This window comes from Enhydra lutris, unplaced genomic scaffold (assembly GCF_002288905.1).
Source record: "Enhydra lutris kenyoni isolate GAN:26980312 unplaced genomic scaffold, ASM228890v2 scaffoldscaffold26, whole genome shotgun sequence".
NCBI classification, from domain to species: Eukaryota; Metazoa; Chordata; class Mammalia; order Carnivora; family Mustelidae; genus Enhydra; species Enhydra lutris.
The window spans coordinates 27654730-27674448 of NW_019154110.1; the positions used below are offsets into that span (position 1 = coordinate 27654730).

Sequence of the window (19719 nt, forward strand, 5' to 3'; positions counted from 1 at the left end):
GCTCAGTGGGTTAAAGCCTCTGCCTTCGGCTCAGGTCCTGATCCCAGAGTCCTGGGATCAAGGCCTGCATTGCATCGGGCTCTCTGCTCAGTGGGGAGCCTGCTTCCTCCTCTCTCTGCCTGCTTCTCTGCCTACTTGTGATCTCTGTCTGTCAAATAAATAAAATCTTAAAAAAAAAATAGAATTTTTAAAGGAAAAAAAATTGACCTGACCAGAGTAGATATTCAGTTACAGAATTGTTAACTTCTTCAACATGATAATGGTATCATGGTTTTCAAAAGCCCCCCCCCTTTTTTTTTTAAGATTTACATGCTCGGGGCTCCTGGGTGGCTCAATGGGTTAAGCCTCTGCCTTCAGCTCAGGTCATGATCCCGGGGTCCTGGGATGGAGCCCCACAATCGGGCTCTCTGCTCAGCAGGGAGCCTGCTTTCTCCTCTCTCTGCCTGCCTCTCTGCCTGCTTGTGATCTCTGTCTGTCAAATAAATAAAATCTTAAAAAAAAAAAAAAGATACAAAGCTTTAAAAAAAAAAGTTAAATCTTAAAAAAAAAAAACAACTTTAGATTTACATGCTCAATTTTAGGGAAGAAGTAATGGCTGTCAAAATAATCCAATAGGGATCAGGTATTGCTATAATAAGATTAGTCCTGTGTTGATGATAATTATGGAAGATAGCTGATGGGCCCTTAGGGGTTCATTATATATTAATCTTTCTTTTATATATATTTAAATTTTCCCATAATGCTTTTTTTTTAATTAGATTGCTATAGTTAGGTTAAAGCAGTTGACTGCTGAATTGGGTGGGGGCAGTACGGAAGTATAAATGAAATGAGGGTAGCCTTGAGTTTCCTAATTATATGTCCATTACTCTGCTTTTATATATGAAATTCTCCATAAAAGAAAAGAAAGTGAAACTACTAAAAAAAAAAACAAAAAACCATGAACTTGGATGAAAGGTGTTGACTGCTACCCTGGTGTAATTTCTTGGCTAGTATTTTGTCCTCTAAATTGTTAAACCCGATATAATAGAGAACCTGGGTTGCTCAATTTAGGAAAGGCTGCTTTTCCAAGAAAAAATGTAGAATGTCACTTTCGAGTTATGAGAATGTAAATTCCCTGAGGGTAGAGACCTATATGGGTCTTACTGTTCTGTCCTACTGCTAGCAGATACTCAGTAGTCTCTATTGACTTAACTAATCATATTAAGTCTCATAAAATCCAGAAGGATTTTGCAAATGTTAGATGGTTTCTGCGGGTGTGGCCAAAATTTACACTGTCTCAGCAAACTTTTATCAGTGAGATTTGGGGGTACCTGGGTTGGGCCTCTTACTCTTTGATATCAGCTCAGATCATGGTCTTGGGGTCATGGGATTGGTGGGACTCTGCACTTAGTGGGGAGTCTGCTTCTCTTCCTCTGCCTTTCACGCTGCTCATGTGCACTGTGTCTTTCGAAAATAAATAAATCTTTTTTAAAAAGCACACACAAAGGGGCGCCTGGATGGCTCAATTGGTTGAGCATCCGACTCTTGGTTTCGGCTGCTGTCGTGATCTCGGTCTCCTGGGATCAAGCACTACATCAGGCTCTGTGCTCAGCACAGTCTGCTTGTCTCTCTCCTCTGACCACCCCTCGCCCCAACTTGCTCGCTCTCTCACTGTTTCTCAAGTAAATAAATAAATAAATAAAAATCTTTAAGAAAAAACAAAACAGTGAGGTGTGTTTTATGCAACCCACCAGATTATAAATAGCCGAAGAGGGTGCCTGGATGGCTCAGTCAGTTAAGTGTCTGCCTTTAGCTAAGGTCATGATCTCAGGGTTCTGGGATCCTGCTCCTCCCTCTCCTTCCTGCTCATGCACTCACTCTGCCTCTCTGTTGGTCTCTCGGGTAAATAAGTAAAATCTTTTAAATAGATAGCAGAAGAGCAGAGACCCTGTCTTACTCACTGTCGTGTCTTCCTGGCCTAGCCTGTATTAGGTCTTTACAAGCATTTGTTGCATGATTATTTATGTAGTTTATTATTTTTTTAAAAGATTTTATTTATTTATTTGACAGAGAGATCACAAATAGGCAGAGAGGCAGGCAGAGACAGAGGGGGAAGCAGGCTCCCTGCTGAGCAGAGAGAGCCCAAGGCAGGGCTTGATCCCAGGATCCTGAGGGCATGACTGAGCCACCCAGGTGCCCCCATTTATGCAGTTTATAGAACCGGCCCTAATGTGTGTTCTCTCTCTTCCCCATCCTCTCTGCTCTAGCCCCACAGCATGGAACCACAGGTTACTCTAAATGTGACTTTTAAAAATGAAACTCAAAGCTTTCTGGTTTCCGATCCAGAAAATACAACTTGGGCTGATGTGGAAGCTATGGTGAGTGTTACTTTGTTTCTCCCTCCTTTAAGTGTAATTTTTTTCAAGACAGCTATTTTTAGCTCTGTTGTTTCATAGCTGTCCTATTTGCCTTTTTCTAGGCCTTTTGGAAAATTACTTTTTACGGGGATTAAGTATTCATATGGCTGTGCACCACCATCCTCACCACCAGCACCAGGGCACAAACAAATTCTTTAATTTGCAGCTAGAACTTTAAAAAGCTGTTAATTTTAGAAACAGCATGAAGAATGAATTGGTGCGGGCCCTACCCTATCCAGGCCCCAGCTAAATGTTCTCCTGCCTGAGCAGCTGTGTCACTGTGGTTTGTGAAGCACCACGGATGTGACCTAGCGTTTTGGAAGCTGATGGTTGTTACTGCTAGGGCAGAGGTCGAGTACCTAAAAGTTGAGCAGTGGGGCACCTGGGTGGCTCAGCTGGTTAAGTGTCCGACTTCTGAACTCAGCTTAGGTTTTGATCTCAGGGTAGTGAGTTCAAGCCCTGCTTTGGGCTCCACACTGGGCGTGGATCCTCCTTAAAATTTTTTTGAGCAGAAAAAACTTCCACAGGTGCTTAGCTACTTACCTATTCTTATGTTGTCACTGCCTTTCCTCCTCTTGGTTTGCCCTTTGTACTCTTCTGTTTTTGTTTGGTTTGCAGTAGTGAATGTTTTACTTCCTGTGCAGCTGTGTTTATCCAGCGAGCCCTTTGTTAAAAACTTGCTTTTAAGAAGGAAAAAAAAAAAAGGTGGGGAGACTTCACAGGATGATCTGATCTAGTTCTCTGTCTTCCAGCAAATACTTCTTCATACTGTTATAAACAGCTGGTTAACCAGAAAGTTGGGTCTGTTTGTGAAATGATCTAAAAATCAAATATAGTTAGGGTTCTTTTTCTAGTAGTTAAATGAGCGGATAGCTTGCCTTTTTTCTTTACTGTAAATTTTAAATTATAAAAGGGTAATAGGTGCCCATTATAAGAAGTTAAACAATCCAAACATACATAAAGAAAAAGTTACTATTTCTCTACTCCTTCCATCCACTATTCCCACCTCTTTGGGATAACCAGTGTTAAAAGCCCTGTATATACTTAATATATACAGTTTTCATGTTCATACAGATTTCGTCCTAGGATCATATTATAAACATAATTTTGGAGCATGCTTTTCCCCCCAGCAGTTTATTCCAGACAGTTCTCAATCAATAGATAAGGGTCCGCACTTACCTTTTTTAAAGCTATGGATTGTCCATAGTATTTTGGTGTTACCATACCATAATTTAACTGTTTCTTACTGAAAGATTGTATGTAGTTTTGTTTTTTTTATTTTAATTGAGGTATAACTGCCCTATAACATCTAGATTTCAGGTATACGGCATAACAATTCTGTGTATTTATATATTGCGAAATGATCATAAGTCTAGCTAACATCTGTCACCACACATAGTGACAGTTACTCTTCTTGTGATGAGAATTTTTAAGATCTGTGCTCTTAGCAGTTTTCAGATCTACAGCAAGGTGTATACGCCAGTGTATAGCACCATGCTGTACATTACATCCCCAGGACTGACTGGTTTTATAACTGAAGTTTGTACCTTCTGACCACCTTCACCCATTTCATCCACCTCCCACCCCCACCTCGGGCGACCACCAGTGTGTTATCTGTATCTTTGAGTTCATTGTTATCTCGCTTACTCAGTGCCTTCAAGGTGAAATAGGTTTTTTTGTTGTTTTCCTTTTTACCTTTGTATAATAAACTACAGGAGAGATCTCTTTGTCTATAAAACTTGCGTACTGGGAGCGCCTGGGTGGCTCAGTGGGTTAAAGCCTCTGCCTTTGGCTCAGGTCATGATCCCAGGGTCCTGGGATCGAGCCCCGCATCGGGCTCTCTGCTCAGCAGGGAGCCTGCTTCCTCCTCTCTCTCTGCCTGTCTCGCTGCCTACCTGTGATCTCTATCTGTCAAATAAATAAATAAAATCTTTAAAAAAAAAAAAAAAAAAAACTTGCGTACTATTCAGTAGGATGGTTTCCTAAAGGGAGATTAATGGGTCACAATGCATGTGAGTTTAAATTTTAATAGATACTGCCAGGTGCTTTGCAGAACAACTGTAGCACCTTATAGAAATGTATGACAAGGGGCCCCTGGGGTATAGAGCGTCTGCCTCCCACTCAGGTCATGATCCCAGTGTCCTGGGATCAAGTCCCACATCAGGCTCCTTGCTCAATAGGGAACCTGCTACTCCCTCTGTCAGCCGCTGCCCCGGCTTATATGCTCTGTCTCTCTCTCTCTCTCTCTCTCAAATAAATAGAATCTTTAAAAAAATAAATAAAAGAGTGATGCCTGGGTGGCTCAGTTGGTTGAGCAGCTGCCTTCGGCTCAGGTCATGATCCCAGGGTCCTGGGGTCAAGTGCCACATGGGGCTCATTGCTCAGCGAGGGTAGCCTGCTTCTACCTCTCCCTCTGCCCCTGCTCATGTGTGCTCTCGCTCTCTTTCTCCCTCTCTCTGTGTCAAATAAATAAATAAAATCTTTTAAAAATAAATCAATAGAAAAATGACAGTGCCCTGAATTTTTGACAACGTTGGCTATTATAGCTTTAAATTTTCTTCACCATTCTGTTGAGATGACATCTCATTGCTTAAATTTGCATTGTTCTGACTACCATTAAGTTTGAACATCTTTTCATACATTTGTTGGGCTCATGTGATTTCCCTTGTATGAAATCTCTGTATAATTTTGCCTCCTTTTACCTGGGTTGTTAATCTTAACAATTAGCAGGGGCGCCTGGGTGGCTCAGTGGGTTAAGCCTCTGCCTTCAGCTTCGGTCATGGTCTCAGGGTCCTGGGATCGAGCACTGCATCGGGCTCTCTGCTCTGCGGCGAGCCTGCTTCCTCCTGTCTCCCTCTCTGCCTGCCCCTCTGCCTACTTGTGATCTCTCTCTGTCAAATAAACAAAATCTTTAAAAAAAAAATCTTAACAATTAGCAGTTTTGCAGATGGTCTTTGTGTATTGCAGATAATAACCCTTTGTTATGAGTTGTAAATACTCCCCTCAACTATTCTTTGTTTTTTAACTTTGTTCATAGTTTTTTCTTTTATGCCTTTTAAATGTTTAATTTTTATGTATTGAAATATACCCATCCATCCTTTCTTTTATGACTCCTGGGTTTCTGTTAAGAACCTGCCTTTTTGATACCTTGATCATATAGCATGTACATTTCATTTGCAGGTAAAAGTTTCATTTGATCTGACCACTATTCAAATAAAATACCTGGATGAGGAAAATGAAGAAGTAAGTATATGATGGTACCCATGGGCAGCTGTTCAGAAAACAGATCTTATTTCTCAAGAGTGATGGCAAATCGAAAAGTTCAGACTAGTGTTTTTTCATTGTGTAGTCGTTTAAATGTACTTGATCATCGCATGTTCTGAGCTGACGGTGGCATCTGAGATGGAATTGAGAAATAAGGAAGCAACATTGAAGAAGGAAATTTGAGAGAAAACTTTTTTCTTTGGCTTTTATTTCTTTTTTTTTTTAATTTATTTATTTTTTATAAACATATAATATATTTTTATCCCCAGGGCTACAGGTCTGTGAATCGCCAGGTTTACACACTTCACAGCACTGAGAGAAAACTTCTAAAACTATATAGTGATGTAGTTGAAATATACCACAAGCCACCATTTAGCTTATGGTAAACCTTTATTGAGCGGTTACGTGTCAGACTAATAACAATACTGTGCATTGGGTGTTAGTTATTATCTGTCTTTTACCCATGAGGAAACTGAGGCCCAGAGAGCCTAAATGACTTGCCCAGAAGCACAGAAGCTTGGAAATAGTGGAGTTAGGGGTTCATTCCATACCTTCTGGCTCCAGAGCCCAGGCTATTAACCACTGTAAATGCTGCCTCTTAATGTACCTGAAATAAAAGGAGGGTATAGAAATTAAGCAATAAAAGTCCTTAATTGGGGCGCCTGGGTGGCTCAGTGGGTTAAAGCCTCTGCCTTCGGCTCAGGTCATGATCTCAGGGTCCTGGGCTGGAGCCCCGCATCAGGCTGTCTGCTCAGCAGGGCAGGGAGCCTGCTTCCCCGCCCCCCTCTGCCTGCCTCTCTCCCTGCTTGTGATCTCTGTCTGTCAAATAAACTCTTTTTTTAAAAAGTCCTTAATTATTACTCACAATTAGTTCATGATACTGGAAAGCCCCCAGTCTGAGATTGTGCATCTTTTTCTTTTTTTTTAAAGATTTTATTTATTTATTTGACAGACAGAGATCACAAGTAGGCAGAGCGGCAGGCAGAGAGAGAGAGAGAAGATGAAGCAGGCTCCCTGCGGAGCAGACAGCCCGATGCGGGGCTTGATCCTAGAACCCTGGGATCATGACCTAGGCTGAAGACAGAGGCTTTAACCACTGAGCCACCAAGGCGCCCCACTGAGATTGTGCATCTTACCTGTGAGGCTGGTCCTAGCAACAAAAATGTTCAGTTGACGGGAAGTTTCTAATTCACTGTTGATTTTGTCTTTTTACAGGTATCCATCAATAGTCAAGGTGAGTTCCTGAGAGAACCTGTTCAGCTTTATTTAAAAGCTTTAGTCTGTTCTTGAGTGTATACATTTCCATTTACACTCAGATATTGCTGCAGTGTTTACTTTAGAGTGGAATTTAGTATACAGTAAGTTGACATCTCATTCACTCAGCCGTGAACATTAGTTACATAGCGGATTTTTATTTTGTAGCAGTTTTTTGTGTATAGATTAGTGCCTTTGATTGGACCCTAAAGACAGCTTTAATGGAAGGTTCTCTTAACACTTAAGACGCTAATCTTCTGAAAATATGCCTCTCATTCAAACATACAACTCCATTCTCTTGGTGTTGGCTTTGTCCCTGACGTGGTACATATATTACTGTCAGCTTACATATAAAGTGGTATTCCCAGAATTTATTTATAAGATGGCTAGTTGTTCAGAGCTTGGAGTGCCTTTTCCCTAGGAACAGTGTTCTATATGAAGGTCAGGTTCCCAGGCTAGCCCCCCACCAAGCTTATGTTAACCAGCTCTAATGATAGTTAATGATGATAATTTTATTGTGCTTTGCTTTATTGTGCTTTGAAGATACTGCCTTTTTTTTTTCCCCACAAATTGAAGGTTTATGGCAACCCTGCATCACTTTCTCCAAATGCATTTGCTCACTGTGTGTGTCCCATTTTGCTAATGCTCTCAATATTTCAAACTTTTTCATTGTTGTATATATTACTATGATTTGTGACCAGTAATTATGATTTGTTAAATGCCCAGATGATAATTAGCATTTTTTTAGCAGTAAAGAATTTTTTTTTAAATTAAGGTATTTACTTTTATTTTTAAAGCATAATGCTGTTACACACTTAATAGATTGCAGATAGTAGAAACATAATTTTTTGTGCACTGGGAAACAAAAAAATTCATTTGACTTGTTTTTTTGTGAGTGGTCTGGAACCAAACCGGCAATATGTTGAGGTCTGTCTGCATTACACTACCCATGAACTCCCTTGCGTCCTGAGTGTCACTAAACCTAGTGTGAGGCAGCTGGGTTGAGGTTTCATAGCTGGAAGGCTCCAGTAGCAGAGAGAGTAGGATGTGAGAGAGAGAACTAATCTACAAGTAGTTTCTGTTTGCAGTGGGATGGGAGGGGAGTTTGTCAGCAAAAAGGTAGCAGCTGCTCATGTATAAGGATTGTAAGCAGGAAATTCTTAAAAGTAAGGATTGGCAGTATTTAAATAGAATCTTTTGGGCTGGTGAAGAAATATCACAGTGTATGTTCTTTGTTCTTTGTCTTTTTAGGAGAGTATGAAGAAGCACTTAAGGTAATGGTCATTTCATCTTACTTTCTGTTAAAAATATTTCTTGACTAGGGGTGCCTGGGAGGCTCAGCCCATTAGGCAGCTGCCTTTGGCTCAGGTCATGATCCCAGAGTCCTGGGATTGGGCTCCCTGCTCAGTGGGAAGCCTGCTTCTCCCTCTCCACCTCCCCACTGCTGGTGCTCTCTACCTCTCTTTCCTGCAGAGAGAGAGAGAGAGAGAGAGAGAGAGATAAATAAATAAATAAATAAAATAAAATCAATCTTTGGGGAAAAAACATTTATTGACTAAAACTAGAACCTGAACTCCGGTAGCCTTGGTTAGAAACTAATGCAACACAGCAGAACTGATTTTTAGAGAGAGTGTGACGAGTGGGGCATACCACTCAGCAAAAGGCAGCTCCTGTTATTAAAGGTTCTTTCTAGTTACTGTTCCCTCTCATTTCTGGTCTTGGTATAACCATTGTAGCATTTAAAAATACAAAGGAGGGCGCCTGGGTGGCTCAGTGGGTTAAGCCGCTGCCTTCTGCTCAGGTCATGATCTCAGGGTCCTGGGATCGAGTCCCGCATCGGGCTCTCTGCTCGGCGGGGAGCCTGCTTCCCCCTTCCTCTCTCTCTGCCTGCCTCTCTGCCTACTTGTGATCTCTCTCTGTCAAATAAATTAAAAAAATCTTTTAAAAAAAATAAATAAAAGATAAAAATACAAAGGAGGGGGCACCTCAGTGGCTCAGGGGGTTAAAGCCTCTGCCTTCGGCTCAGGTCATGATCCCAGAGTCCTGGGATCAAGCTCCGCGTCAGGCTCTCTGCTCGGCGGGGAACCCACTGTCCTCCTCTCTCTGCCTGCCTCTGCCTGCTTGTGATTTCTGTCTGTCAAATAAATAAATAAAATCTTAAAAAATAATAATAATAAATTAAAAAATAAAAATACAAAGGGGCACCTAGGTGACTCATTCATTGGGTGTCTGACTCTTGATCTCGACTCGGGTCTTGATCTCGGGGTCAAGGATTCAAGCCCCTCACTGGAGAGTCCACGCTGGGTACAGAGCTACTTAAAAAAATTATAGTTAAAAAAATAAAAATAACTGTGAAATGATGCTTTCTGGTTCACACTTTTCATCTCCTAACTTTACCTTATTTCCTATAGAATGTTATAGGATAATGCGGGAGACTTTAAGGTACAAACTATTGAGTTCACTATCTCTTGCTTGTCAATAATAATTTAAAGCATTCCTCAAGGTCACTTCTTTAAGGTGTGCCCAGCTGTCCCTTCATTACCACCTTTGTGACTAAAATTGACTATCTTTTATGAACTTCTAAACCATGACTAAACTTTTTTCCATAATCACTTTTGGTCTAGGGAGGGAAAAGCAAGATTTTTTTTTAAGTGGGCTTCACGCCCATTGTGGAGCCCAAGGAGGGGCTTGAACTCACAATCAAGACCTGAGCTGAGATCAGAAATTGGATGCTTGGGACGCCTGGGTGGCTCAGTTGGTTAAGCAGCTGCCTTCGGCTCAGGTCATGATCCCAGCGTCCTGGGATCGAGTCCCACATCGGGCTCCTTGTTCTGTGGGGAGCCTGCTTCTCCCTCTGCCTCTGCCTGCCACTCTGTCTGCCTGTGCTCGCTCGCTCTCTCTCTCTCTGACAAATAAATAAATAAAATCTTTAAAAAAAAAAAAAAAATCGGATGCTTAACTGACTGAGCCACCCAGGTGCCCCAAGGCAAGATGTTTTTATTATTTTTTTTTAAAGAATATATTTATTTGACACAGAGAGATCATAAGTAGGCAGAGAGGCAGGCAGAGAGAGAGGGAAGCAGGCTCCCTGCTGAGCAGAGAGCCCGATGTGGGGCTCGATCCCAGAACCCTGAGATCATGACCTGAGCCGAAGGCAGAGGCTTAAACCACTGAGCCACCCAGGTGCCCCTATTATTTTTATTTATTTATTTATTTTTTGTTTATTTATTTGACAGAGATCACAAGTAGGCAGAGAGGAAGGGAAGCAGGCTCCCCACTGAGCAGAGAGCCTGATGTGGGGCTCGATCCCAGAACCCTGGGATCATGACCCAAGCCAAAGGCAGAGGCTTTAACCCACTGAGCCACCTAGGTACCCCAAGGCAAGATGTTTTTAAACTGGAAGCTGGATTTACCCTTTTTGTTGCCTGGTCAAAATTGCCATTGTGGGTGCCACTGGATTCAGCAGTTTAGCCAGTCTTGGTTTTTATTCAGAAATCCTTATTTACCAGCTAGTCTCTTGGTTTTGGACATTCAGGCCCCACCGTGGTTTCTCTTAGCTGAGATACTCATTTCTTAGCAATCTCATGCTTCACAGTTTCCTTCTTCCCAGTTTTCGTGTGGTCTTCTATTTCCTCTTTGCCTTTTTTTTTTTTTTTTTTTTTTAAGAGCATGCAGGGGAGCAAGGGGGTAGGGCAGAAGGAGAGAGAGAATCTTAAGGAGGCTCCCTGCCCAGCGCAGAGCCCAACTTGGGGCTTGATCTCACAACCCTGAGATCATGACCGGAGCCAAAATCAGGAATTGGACACTTAACTGACTGAGCTACCCAGGTGTGCCCCATTTCCTCTTTGCTTTTAAGCCGTTGTAAGGACCTGTCTCCCACACCCTTTCACCCTTGTCCAACTCCTCCTGGCTTTTCTCTTGCCCTGTTCTCAGAAGCTACAGTAGTTTCACTTAAAAAAAAAAAGCCTATGGTCTTCAAAACTATTCTTTCCCATAATCACTGTTTACATAGTCAGAAATCTCGGACTTCGGGGGGTCCCTGGGTGGTTCAGTTGGTTCAGTGTCTGCCTTCAGCTCAGGTCGTGATCTCGGGGTTGTGGGGTGAACCCCACATAGGACCCTGCAGAGCAAGGAGTCTGCTCACTGCCTCCCACCCCCACACTTGTGCTTGAGTGCGTGCTCTTGCTTTCTCTCTCTCTCTCTCTCTCAAATAAAATCTTTAAAAGGATATTCAGACCTTGAGAGTCTAGATGTTGTATAAGCCTGCCCTGTCTCAGGAAGCAAGACTTTTTAATATACATTTTTACATAGTTCTTGCTATATGATATTTAAGATCCCATGTTTATATTTTGACACATTGCATTATGGTCATTTCTTGAGCAGTTTTTTCCACAGACTGTACCATACATTTTACTACCAGCTTTTTGGCTTATGGTCTAGAATAGAGGCTGGCAAAGCAGCCAGTGGGCTAGCCATACGTTTTTATAAATAAAGTTTTATAGGAACCTAGCTGTTCCTATTACATAGTGTCTGTGGCTGCTTTTGTGCAGACTTGAGAGGAAAACTGTATGGCCTGGAAGCCTAAAATATTTATTATATGGCCCTTTAAGAAAATTTCCTGATCTCTGATCTTAAAATAATACCTTTCAAATTTTTTGCCATAGAATGCTATTTTTATTTTTATTTTTTTTAAAGATTTTATTTATTTTATTTGACAGATAGAGATCACAAGTAGGCAGAGAGGCAGGCAGAGAGAGAGGGAAGAGGAAGCAGGCTCCCTGCCGAGCAGAGAGCCCGATGCGGGGCTCGATCCCAGGACCCTGGGATCATGACCTGAGCCGAAGGCAGAGGCTTTAACCCACTGAGCCACCCAGGCGCCCCTAGAATGCTATTTTTAAATGGAAGCTTAAGTCTGATGTGTAAAAATAGATGAAAAAACAGTTCTTGTCTCTGGGTGACAAATGGGGAGATCTAGAAACTGATGGACTTGACCTCTAATCTCTTCATGGACACTGTAGTACCTTCATGGACCTTAAATGTTCCCTGAAGTAGAGTTTTCAACATAGGATTTTTAAGAAGATGCTCTTCAAAAAGAGGTAACCATTCCAGCATGCTTTCCAAAACACTATTCGGATGGAAAAATAAATGCTTAGGGCACCTGGGTGGCTCAGTTGGTTAAGCGACTGCCTTCAGCTCAGGTCATGATCCTAGAGTCCTGGGATCAAGTCCCACATCGGGCTCCCTGCTCAGCAAGGAGTCTGCTTCTCCTTCTGACCTTCTCCCCTCTCAAGCTCTCTCTCTCACTCTCTCTCAAGTAAATATATAAAATCTTTCAAAAAAAAAAAAAAAAAGAAAGAAAGAGGGGCACCTGGGTGGCTCAGTGGGTTAAAACCTCTGCCTTCGGGTTGGGTCATGATCTTAGGGTCCTGGGATCGAGCCCCGCATCGGGCTCTCTGCTTGGCAAGGAGCCTGCTTCCTTCTCTCTCCCTCTCTGCCTTCCTTTCTGCCTACTTGTGATCTCTGTCTGTCAAATAAATAAATAAATAAATAATCTTTTTTAAAAATTTAAAAAAAAAAAGAAAGAAAAATAAACGCTTAATTATAGGCTATAACTTTGTTTGGGTTGTGGTAGTCTGGGATTGACTTTTTTTGAAAAGTTGAGATCACAATCCATAAGTGAGGTCATAACATAAAAACCTGTTCAACAGAAAAGTAGTAACCTAGTTAACGAGAACATCTCACCTAATAAAGCGCTATCCTAAACCTATTGTATTTTTAATAATAAAACCATTCCTGATTAAATACTGGACAAAAAACAGGATTACTGTTAACATTGTCATTAGATTTGATAAAATAAAGGTAAATCCTAATATTTTCAGCATAAATCATCGTACCCCTTCTGTTTAGAAGTCTTTGAGTTTTCATTTGGGAAAGGAGAATCACACAATACGTTTTAATTTCATAATGTGTCCTCTCAGATGGCAGTTAAGCAGGGAAACCAACTCCAGATGCAAGTCCACGAAGGCTCCCGTGTCGACGAAGCCCCGGCGCCAGCCGTACCAGAAAAACGGCCCGTCATGAGGGCAGGGAAGAAGCCACTTGCACATTATTCATCACTGGTGAAGGTCTTAGGATCAGACATGAAGACCCCAGAGGAGCCTGCAGCACAGGTATGAAGGGAATGGGCCTGTCTGCAGGTTTCCTAGCCTTACGTCTCTTGGTGGTGTAACATTTGAACTGTCCCTCGGAGATTGGGCAGTTACTGTGCCGATCTCTGCCTGACTTTTGGAAACGGGTAACTGGTCCTGGAGAAAGGGGCAGGAGGGTGATATACTTTATTTTCCGTTTATACTTCTTCATGTACTTTATTGGGGTTTTTTTTGACCATTCATTTATATCATTTGACAAAAGAAACCTCAGAGTACTACATTTTGGGAAAATGATTTTTTTTTTTTAAAGATTTTTTTATTTATTCATTTGACAGATAGAGATCACAAGTAGGCAGAGAGACAGGCAGAGAGAGAGGAGGAAGCAGGCTCCCCGCTGAGCAGAGAGCCCGACGCGGGGCTCGATCCCAGGACCCCGGGACCATGACCCGAGCCGAAGGCAGAGGCTTTAACCCACTGAGCCACCCAGGTGCCCCAGGAAAATGATTTTAAACAAGGGCACCTGGCTGGCTCAGTTGGTAGAAGATGGAACTCTTGATCTTAGGGTTGTGTGAGTTCAAGCCCCATATTGGGTGTAGAAGTTACTTAAAAAAAAAAAAGTCAAAGTCTTCTTGAAAAAATAAATACCTTAGGGGAAAAAAGCAGCGTCCAAGGTCTTGAGTTGTATTTCCTTGCAGCAGTTGCCACTTGCTCCACGTGATGCGGACCAGCCTCAAGACAAGCCCCCAGACTGGTTCACAAGCTACCTGGAGACAGTGAGTGTTCTCTCTGGTGTGGGTTTTAGCAGCCATTGGAGCGTGGGAGAAAGCTGAACCCAGAGGTCTGCTGCCTCTGATGCAGGGGAATGAAGAGGGATAGCTAATCATTTCCAGACTGGAGCAGTTCCAGTCCAGAAACCTCCTCACTTCTACAGGGATATGTCAGAAAAAGAGGGAGCCTAATTCTAAGTTGAGGGAAAGGGCCAAGGCTCTGTGCTTGAGAAGGAAGAGGTTAAAATTTACTCATCAAAATGATTTCTTGGTATCCCCTTTGAACCAGTGTACATGTGGAAAGAGTAGACGTTTGGCTACATTTCTGTCCATTCGTTCAGTAGCTTCTAGCTGGTTATGATGTTCTTACACCAGAGACGGTGAGGTGTCTGGTCTGTTTGACGTCTTCAGGTTTTTTCCCAATGTTGGAACTGAGGTTTTTTTCCCCATTTTCTGCTCTGTATTCTAGTTCAGAGAACAAGTGGTTAAAGAAACGGTTGAGAAACTTGAACAGAAATTACACGAGAAGCTAGTCCTCCAGAACCCATCCCTGGGTTCCTGTCCATCAGAAGTCTCAATGCCCATTTCAGAGGAAACACTGTTTTTGCCAGAAAACCACTTCAGCTGGCACATTGCTTGCAACAGCTGCCAAAGGAGGATCATTGGTGTGCGCTACCAGTGCAGGTGAGCCGTCCCTTCGGAGCACAGAGCTGTTAGAAGACCCCTTAACAGGGCTTCCTGGCTTCCTGGGGAGGTATTGGGAAACTGGGCATACGTACCTCTGATGGCGCGCATAGCAGCTCTAGACTGGAAACAAGCTGTCATCACCCACGAGAAATACTCTTGAGAGGGTAACTGTTCAGACTGCTGATGTGTTCAGATACACACTTGAACTAACAGAGGCAAAGTTATGTTCCCCCCAAAACAAAATTATATCTGCAGGGATTATCTCCCTGTTGTTCCACATGCGTTCCTATCTTGCTTGCTCCCGTCGATTTTCCTTTGAAATGGATACATGTTAAGTGCTGTTGCCTTCATTTTATTAATAAGAAACTTGAGACAGGGCATGGCCAGGTGACAGGCTCCAGTTACCACCTAGCTGGTAGGACAGCCAGTATGGAAGTCGGTCTCCTCTATCACTCCCTCTGGTACTTCCCACTTGCCATGCTTTTCCCCACAGCCTGTGCCCATCCTACAACATCTGTGAAGATTGTGAATCAGGGCCGTACGCGCATGACTCCAACCACATCCTGCTGAAGTTGCGGAGACCTGTGGTGGGTTCCTCTGAAGCCTTCTCTCATCCGAGGCTCCCCGCCCCTCGTCTCCCTGCTGCTCTGGAACAAGCCAGGTAAAGCCATAAGTACACGGGAGCCTTGTTCTCGGAAGGGCATCTTGGTTGTGGTGTTGGGGCACGAATCACAGGACCTCAGACAGTCTCCGTAGTTCCTGCGCGTTTCTAGTTAGTGTGTGACAACAGGGACCATGAGCTGAAGCTAATGAGACAGAATTGAGAACTGTAGGAAGACGTTAAGCTAGAAGCCAGCACTGATGGAGGCTACAAGGGGCTCAAATAAGCTTCAAGATTTATGAGGTTTGTTTTTTTTTGTTTTTTTGTTTTTTGTTTGTTTTTTAATATTTTATTTATTTATTTGACAGAGATCACAAATAGGCAGAGAGGCAGGCAGAGAGAGAGGAGGAAGCAGACTCCCCACAGAGCAGGGAGTCCGATGCGGGGCTCCATCCCAGGACCCTGGGATCATGACCTGAGCCGAAGGCAGAGGCTTTAACCCACTGAGCCACGCAGGTGCCCCTATGAGGTTTGTTTTTTAAGACTTTTCATTTGTTACCTCACAGGCTCCAGAAACAGGTCGACAAGAATTTTCTTAAGGCAGAGAAGCAAAGGTTGCGAGCTGAGAAGAAACAGCGAAAGGCAGAGGTCAAGGAACTCAAAAAGCAGCTTAAGCTCCACAGGAAGATTCATCTGTGGAGTTCCATCCACGGACTGCAGAGCCCCAGGTCCCCTTTGGGCCGACCCGAGAGCCTGCTGCAGTCACACACGCTGATGTAAGCGTGGGGCCGGGGTGGGCACCAGGGCTGGCGGTCCAGCCGGCCGAAACGGGACTTTAACCAGGTTTTCTCATACTCACCAGCAGTTCCTAACACCCAAGCTGTTCCAGCTTCCATCTTAGTGGCCCTGGGTGGCTCAGACAAGTGAAGCACCCAGCTTTGTCTCAGGTCATGATCTCCGGGTCTTGAGATCAAGCCCCGAGTCAGACCTCCGAGCTCAGTGGGGGTCTGATGAAGTTTCTCTCTCCCTCTCTGCATACTCGCTAGCATGCACACTACCTCTCTGTCTCTCACTCAAATAAATAAATCTTAAAAAAATAATGATTAGGGGTGCCTGGGTAGCTCAGTTGTGAAGTGTCTGCCTTTGGCTTAGGTCATGATCCTAGAATCCTGGGATCAAGCCCTTCATTGGGCTCCCTGTTTGCTGGGGAGCCTGCTTCTCCCTCTCCTGCTCTGCCTGCTTGTGTTCCCTCTCTCGCTGTCTCTCTCTCTGTCACATAGATAAATAAGAATCTTTAATTTAAAAAAAAAAAAAAGGAATTAAAACTTCCCATTCTCTGATCCCAGCATTTTTTTTTTTTAATTTATTTATTTATTTGACAGAGATCACAAGTAAGCAGAGAGGCAGGCACAGAGAGAGAGGAGGAAGCAGGCTCCCCACCGAGCAGAGAACCCGATGTGGGGCTCGATCCCAGGACCCTGAGATCATGACCTGAGCCGAAGGCAGAGGCTTTAACCCCCTGAGCCACCCAGGCGCCCCTGATCCCAGCATTCTTAAAGGGTGGTTTGGTAGTCCTTGTTGACAGAGCAGCCAGTAAGGTTCCAGACTGGCTGGTAGGACCTCTCTTGAATGGAGGTGGTTGGGATTTGAAGAGCCTGACTCAGTAGTCCTTCTATTTATGGATGCTTATCCTCACCATGGCTCTTCATTTCAGGAGTAAGATTTTATTTTTAACTAACCTTCACACCCAACATGGGGCCCAAATTTACAACCCAGAAATCAGGAGTCACCAGCCAGGTACCCCAAATCTGTCTTGTTTTTTATTTTTACTTATTAAGATTTATTTGTTTATGGGGCGCCTCGGTGGCTCAGTCAGTTAAGCGTCTGACTTTAACTCAGGTCATGATCTTGGGGTCCTGGGATGGAGCCCCCTGTCGGGCTTTGTGTTCAGTGTGGTGTCTGTTTCTCCCTCTCCGTCCGCCTCCCCCACCCACCCACCCACCCACTCATGCGCTCTTGCATACTGTTTCTCTCTCAGATAAACAAAATTGATTTTATTTGTTTATTTGAGAGAGAGAGTGTGGGGGTGGGTGGAAGGAGAGAATCTCCAACAGACTTCACACTGAACATGGAGCTCAGCGCGGGGCTCAATCCCACAACCCTGAAATGACCCAAACTGAAATCAAGAGTTGGACACCCAACCAGCTGAGCCACTCAGGCACCCCTCTGTCTTGTTCTTTCAAAAATGTTATTAGTATTTTTTTTTTTTAAGATTTTTAAGTAGTTTGTACCCCCAATGTTGGACTCCAACTTAACTCCTAGATAAAGAGTCACGTGCTCCACTGACTGAGCTGCCCAGGTGCCTCCTGTTAGTTTTGTTGTTTTTTTTTTTTTTTTTAAGATTTTATTTATTTATTTGACAGATCACACGTAGGCAGAGAGGCAGGCAGAGAAAGAGGAGGAAGCAGGCTCCTTGCCGGGCAGAGAGCCCGATGTGGGGCTTGATCCCAGGACTTTGAGATCATGACCTGAGCCGAAGGCAGATGCTTTAACCCAGTGAGCCACCCAGGTGCCCCCATTAATATTATTTTTGAGGCAAATGCATTAGTACGTTAAGAGTCACTCTCAGGGATGCCTAGGTGGCTGAGTTGGTTAAGCATTTGCCTTCGGCTCAGGTCATGATCCCAGGGTCCTGGGATGGAATCCCACATCAGGCTCTCTGCTCAGCAGGGAGCCTGCTTCTCCCTCTGCCTCTTCTGCCTGCCGCTCTCTGTGCTTCGCTTGCTCGCTCTCTCTGACAAACAAATGATCTTTTAAAAAAAAAAAAAAAGTTATTCTCAGCCTCTTGAACCATGTGTTAGATATTCAGAAGCCATTGTACCCAACACAAGTGACTATCTGAATTTTCTGTTCAGGCTCCCTTTGCAGCCCTGTGCCCCAGTTATGCCGACCCTCAGTGCAGCATTTGTGGATGAGAATTTGCCTGATGGGACTCACCTTCAGCCAGGAACCAAGTTTATCAAACACTGGAGGATGAAAAATACAGGAAATGTCAAGTGGAGTGGAGACACAAAGGTATTTTTTTTCCCCACGGACTGAAGCTGGGGTGACCTGAAGTGACAGTGCTCAGCTGACTGACAAGCTTGCTTTCTCTTGTCCCTATTCTTTTCAGCTCAAGTTCATGTGGGGAAACCTAACTTTGGCTTCTACAGAAAAGAAGGATGTTTTGGTTCCCTGCCTGAAGGCCGGCCATGTGGGGGTTGTGTCTGTGGAGTTCATCGCCCCAGCCTTGGAGGGAACGTACACTTCCCATTGGCGTCTTTCTCACAAAGGACAGCAGTTCGGGCCTCGGGTCTGGTGCAGTATCATAGTGGATCCTTTCCCCTCCACAGGGGGCCCTGAGAACATTGAAAAGGGCATGATTCGCTCAAGCAAAGCTGATGAGCTCACCTGCCAGCAAGAGGTGAGCGCTGGAAGGGGAGACTAACCTCCCCCTCACACCAGTGTGCTTGTCCTGGGCCCATTCCTCAGGCTTTGCAGGCATGTCCTTAGGATCTTGGTGCAGGCATCCCTCAGTGCTTTTTTATCTCTTCGTAATAATGTTTGGCCAGCCTCTCTACTATCTGTGGAAAGACAGGCCTACCTGGCCTGTTGAACGGCAAGATCGATGGCTTTGCTCCTTAACGATCACCTCTCCTGAACATTCCATGCCTGTGTTCCCTAAATGCTAATGAGGTCTTGCCCTTGTTTTCAGTTGGTATAGTTTTTTTTGTTGTTGTTGTTTTGTTTTTAAGAAATTTCCCTTCATTGGTGGGCACTGTCCCCCTCCCCTACTCACCCCCAGATGGTAGAGTACTGTTTTTAGAGCATTTTACTGCTTAGATTCAGTTAACCAAAGTTAACGTCATCCTTTTTTTTTTTTTTTTTAAAGATTTTTTTTATTTATTTGTCAGAAAGAGAGAGAGCGAGCACAGGCAGACAGAGTGGCAGGCAGAGGCAGAGGGAGAAGCAGGCTCCCCACAGAACAAGGAGCCCGATGTGGGACCCGATCCCAGGACGCTGGGATCATGACCTGAGCCGAAGGCAGCTGCTTAACCAACTGAGCCACCCAGGAGTCCCTAACGTCATCCTTTTGACAGTTGTTACTATGGTTACTCTAACTTGTCATTAAAGGAAGCTGGGTGAAGGGGGTAATAAGTGGACACTCTGGGTTTTTTTGCAGCTTATCTGTAAGTCTAAAATGATCTCGAAACAAGTTTTTTGTTTTTTTTGTTTTTTTTTGTTTTTTCCGAAACAAGTTTTAAAACATGTAGACGGGGACGCCTGGGTGGCTCAGTGGGTTAAGCCGCTGCCTTCGGCTCAGGTCATGATTCCAGCGTCTTGGGATCAAGTCCCACATCGGGCTCCTTGCTCAGCAGGGAGCCTGCTTCTCCCTCTGCCTCTGCTTGTGCTCACTCTCGCGCGCTCTCTCTCTCTCTCTGACAAATAAATAAATAAAAAAAATCTTTAAAAAAAATAAAATAAAAAAATAAAACACGTAGACGTGCAGCAGTGTTTCAATATTTAGGGAGGCAGCTGTCAGTTGACCTTTTGTTCATTTG

At 43.8% G+C, this 19719-nt stretch overlaps 1 protein-coding gene across 3 annotated transcripts in view; it reads left to right on the forward strand.

Moving 5' to 3' along the window:
- LOC111151636 (NBR1, autophagy cargo receptor) overlaps window positions 1–19719 on the forward strand; it is a 34545-nt gene that overhangs the window by 2660 nt on the left and 12166 nt on the right. For 2 of the 3 annotated variants that reach the window (XM_022509756.1, XM_022509757.1), the window contains exons 2-12: window positions 2247–2357; window positions 5577–5639; window positions 6876–6894; window positions 8166–8188; window positions 12893–13084; window positions 13759–13836; window positions 14300–14514; window positions 15011–15178; window positions 15685–15894; window positions 18034–18193; window positions 18291–18581. In XM_022509756.1, the coding sequence (XP_022365464.1) occupies window positions 2256–2357; window positions 5577–5639; window positions 6876–6894; window positions 8166–8188; window positions 12893–13084; window positions 13759–13836; window positions 14300–14514; window positions 15011–15178; window positions 15685–15894; window positions 18034–18193; window positions 18291–18581 (1521 nt within the window). In that variant the 5' untranslated portion in view covers window positions 2247–2255. The remainder of the gene's footprint in view (window positions 1–2246; window positions 2358–5576; window positions 5640–6875; window positions 6895–8165; window positions 8189–12892; window positions 13085–13758; window positions 13837–14299; window positions 14515–15010; window positions 15179–15684; window positions 15895–18033; window positions 18194–18290; window positions 18582–19719) is intronic. The other variant, XM_022509759.1, reaches the window with a different exon arrangement.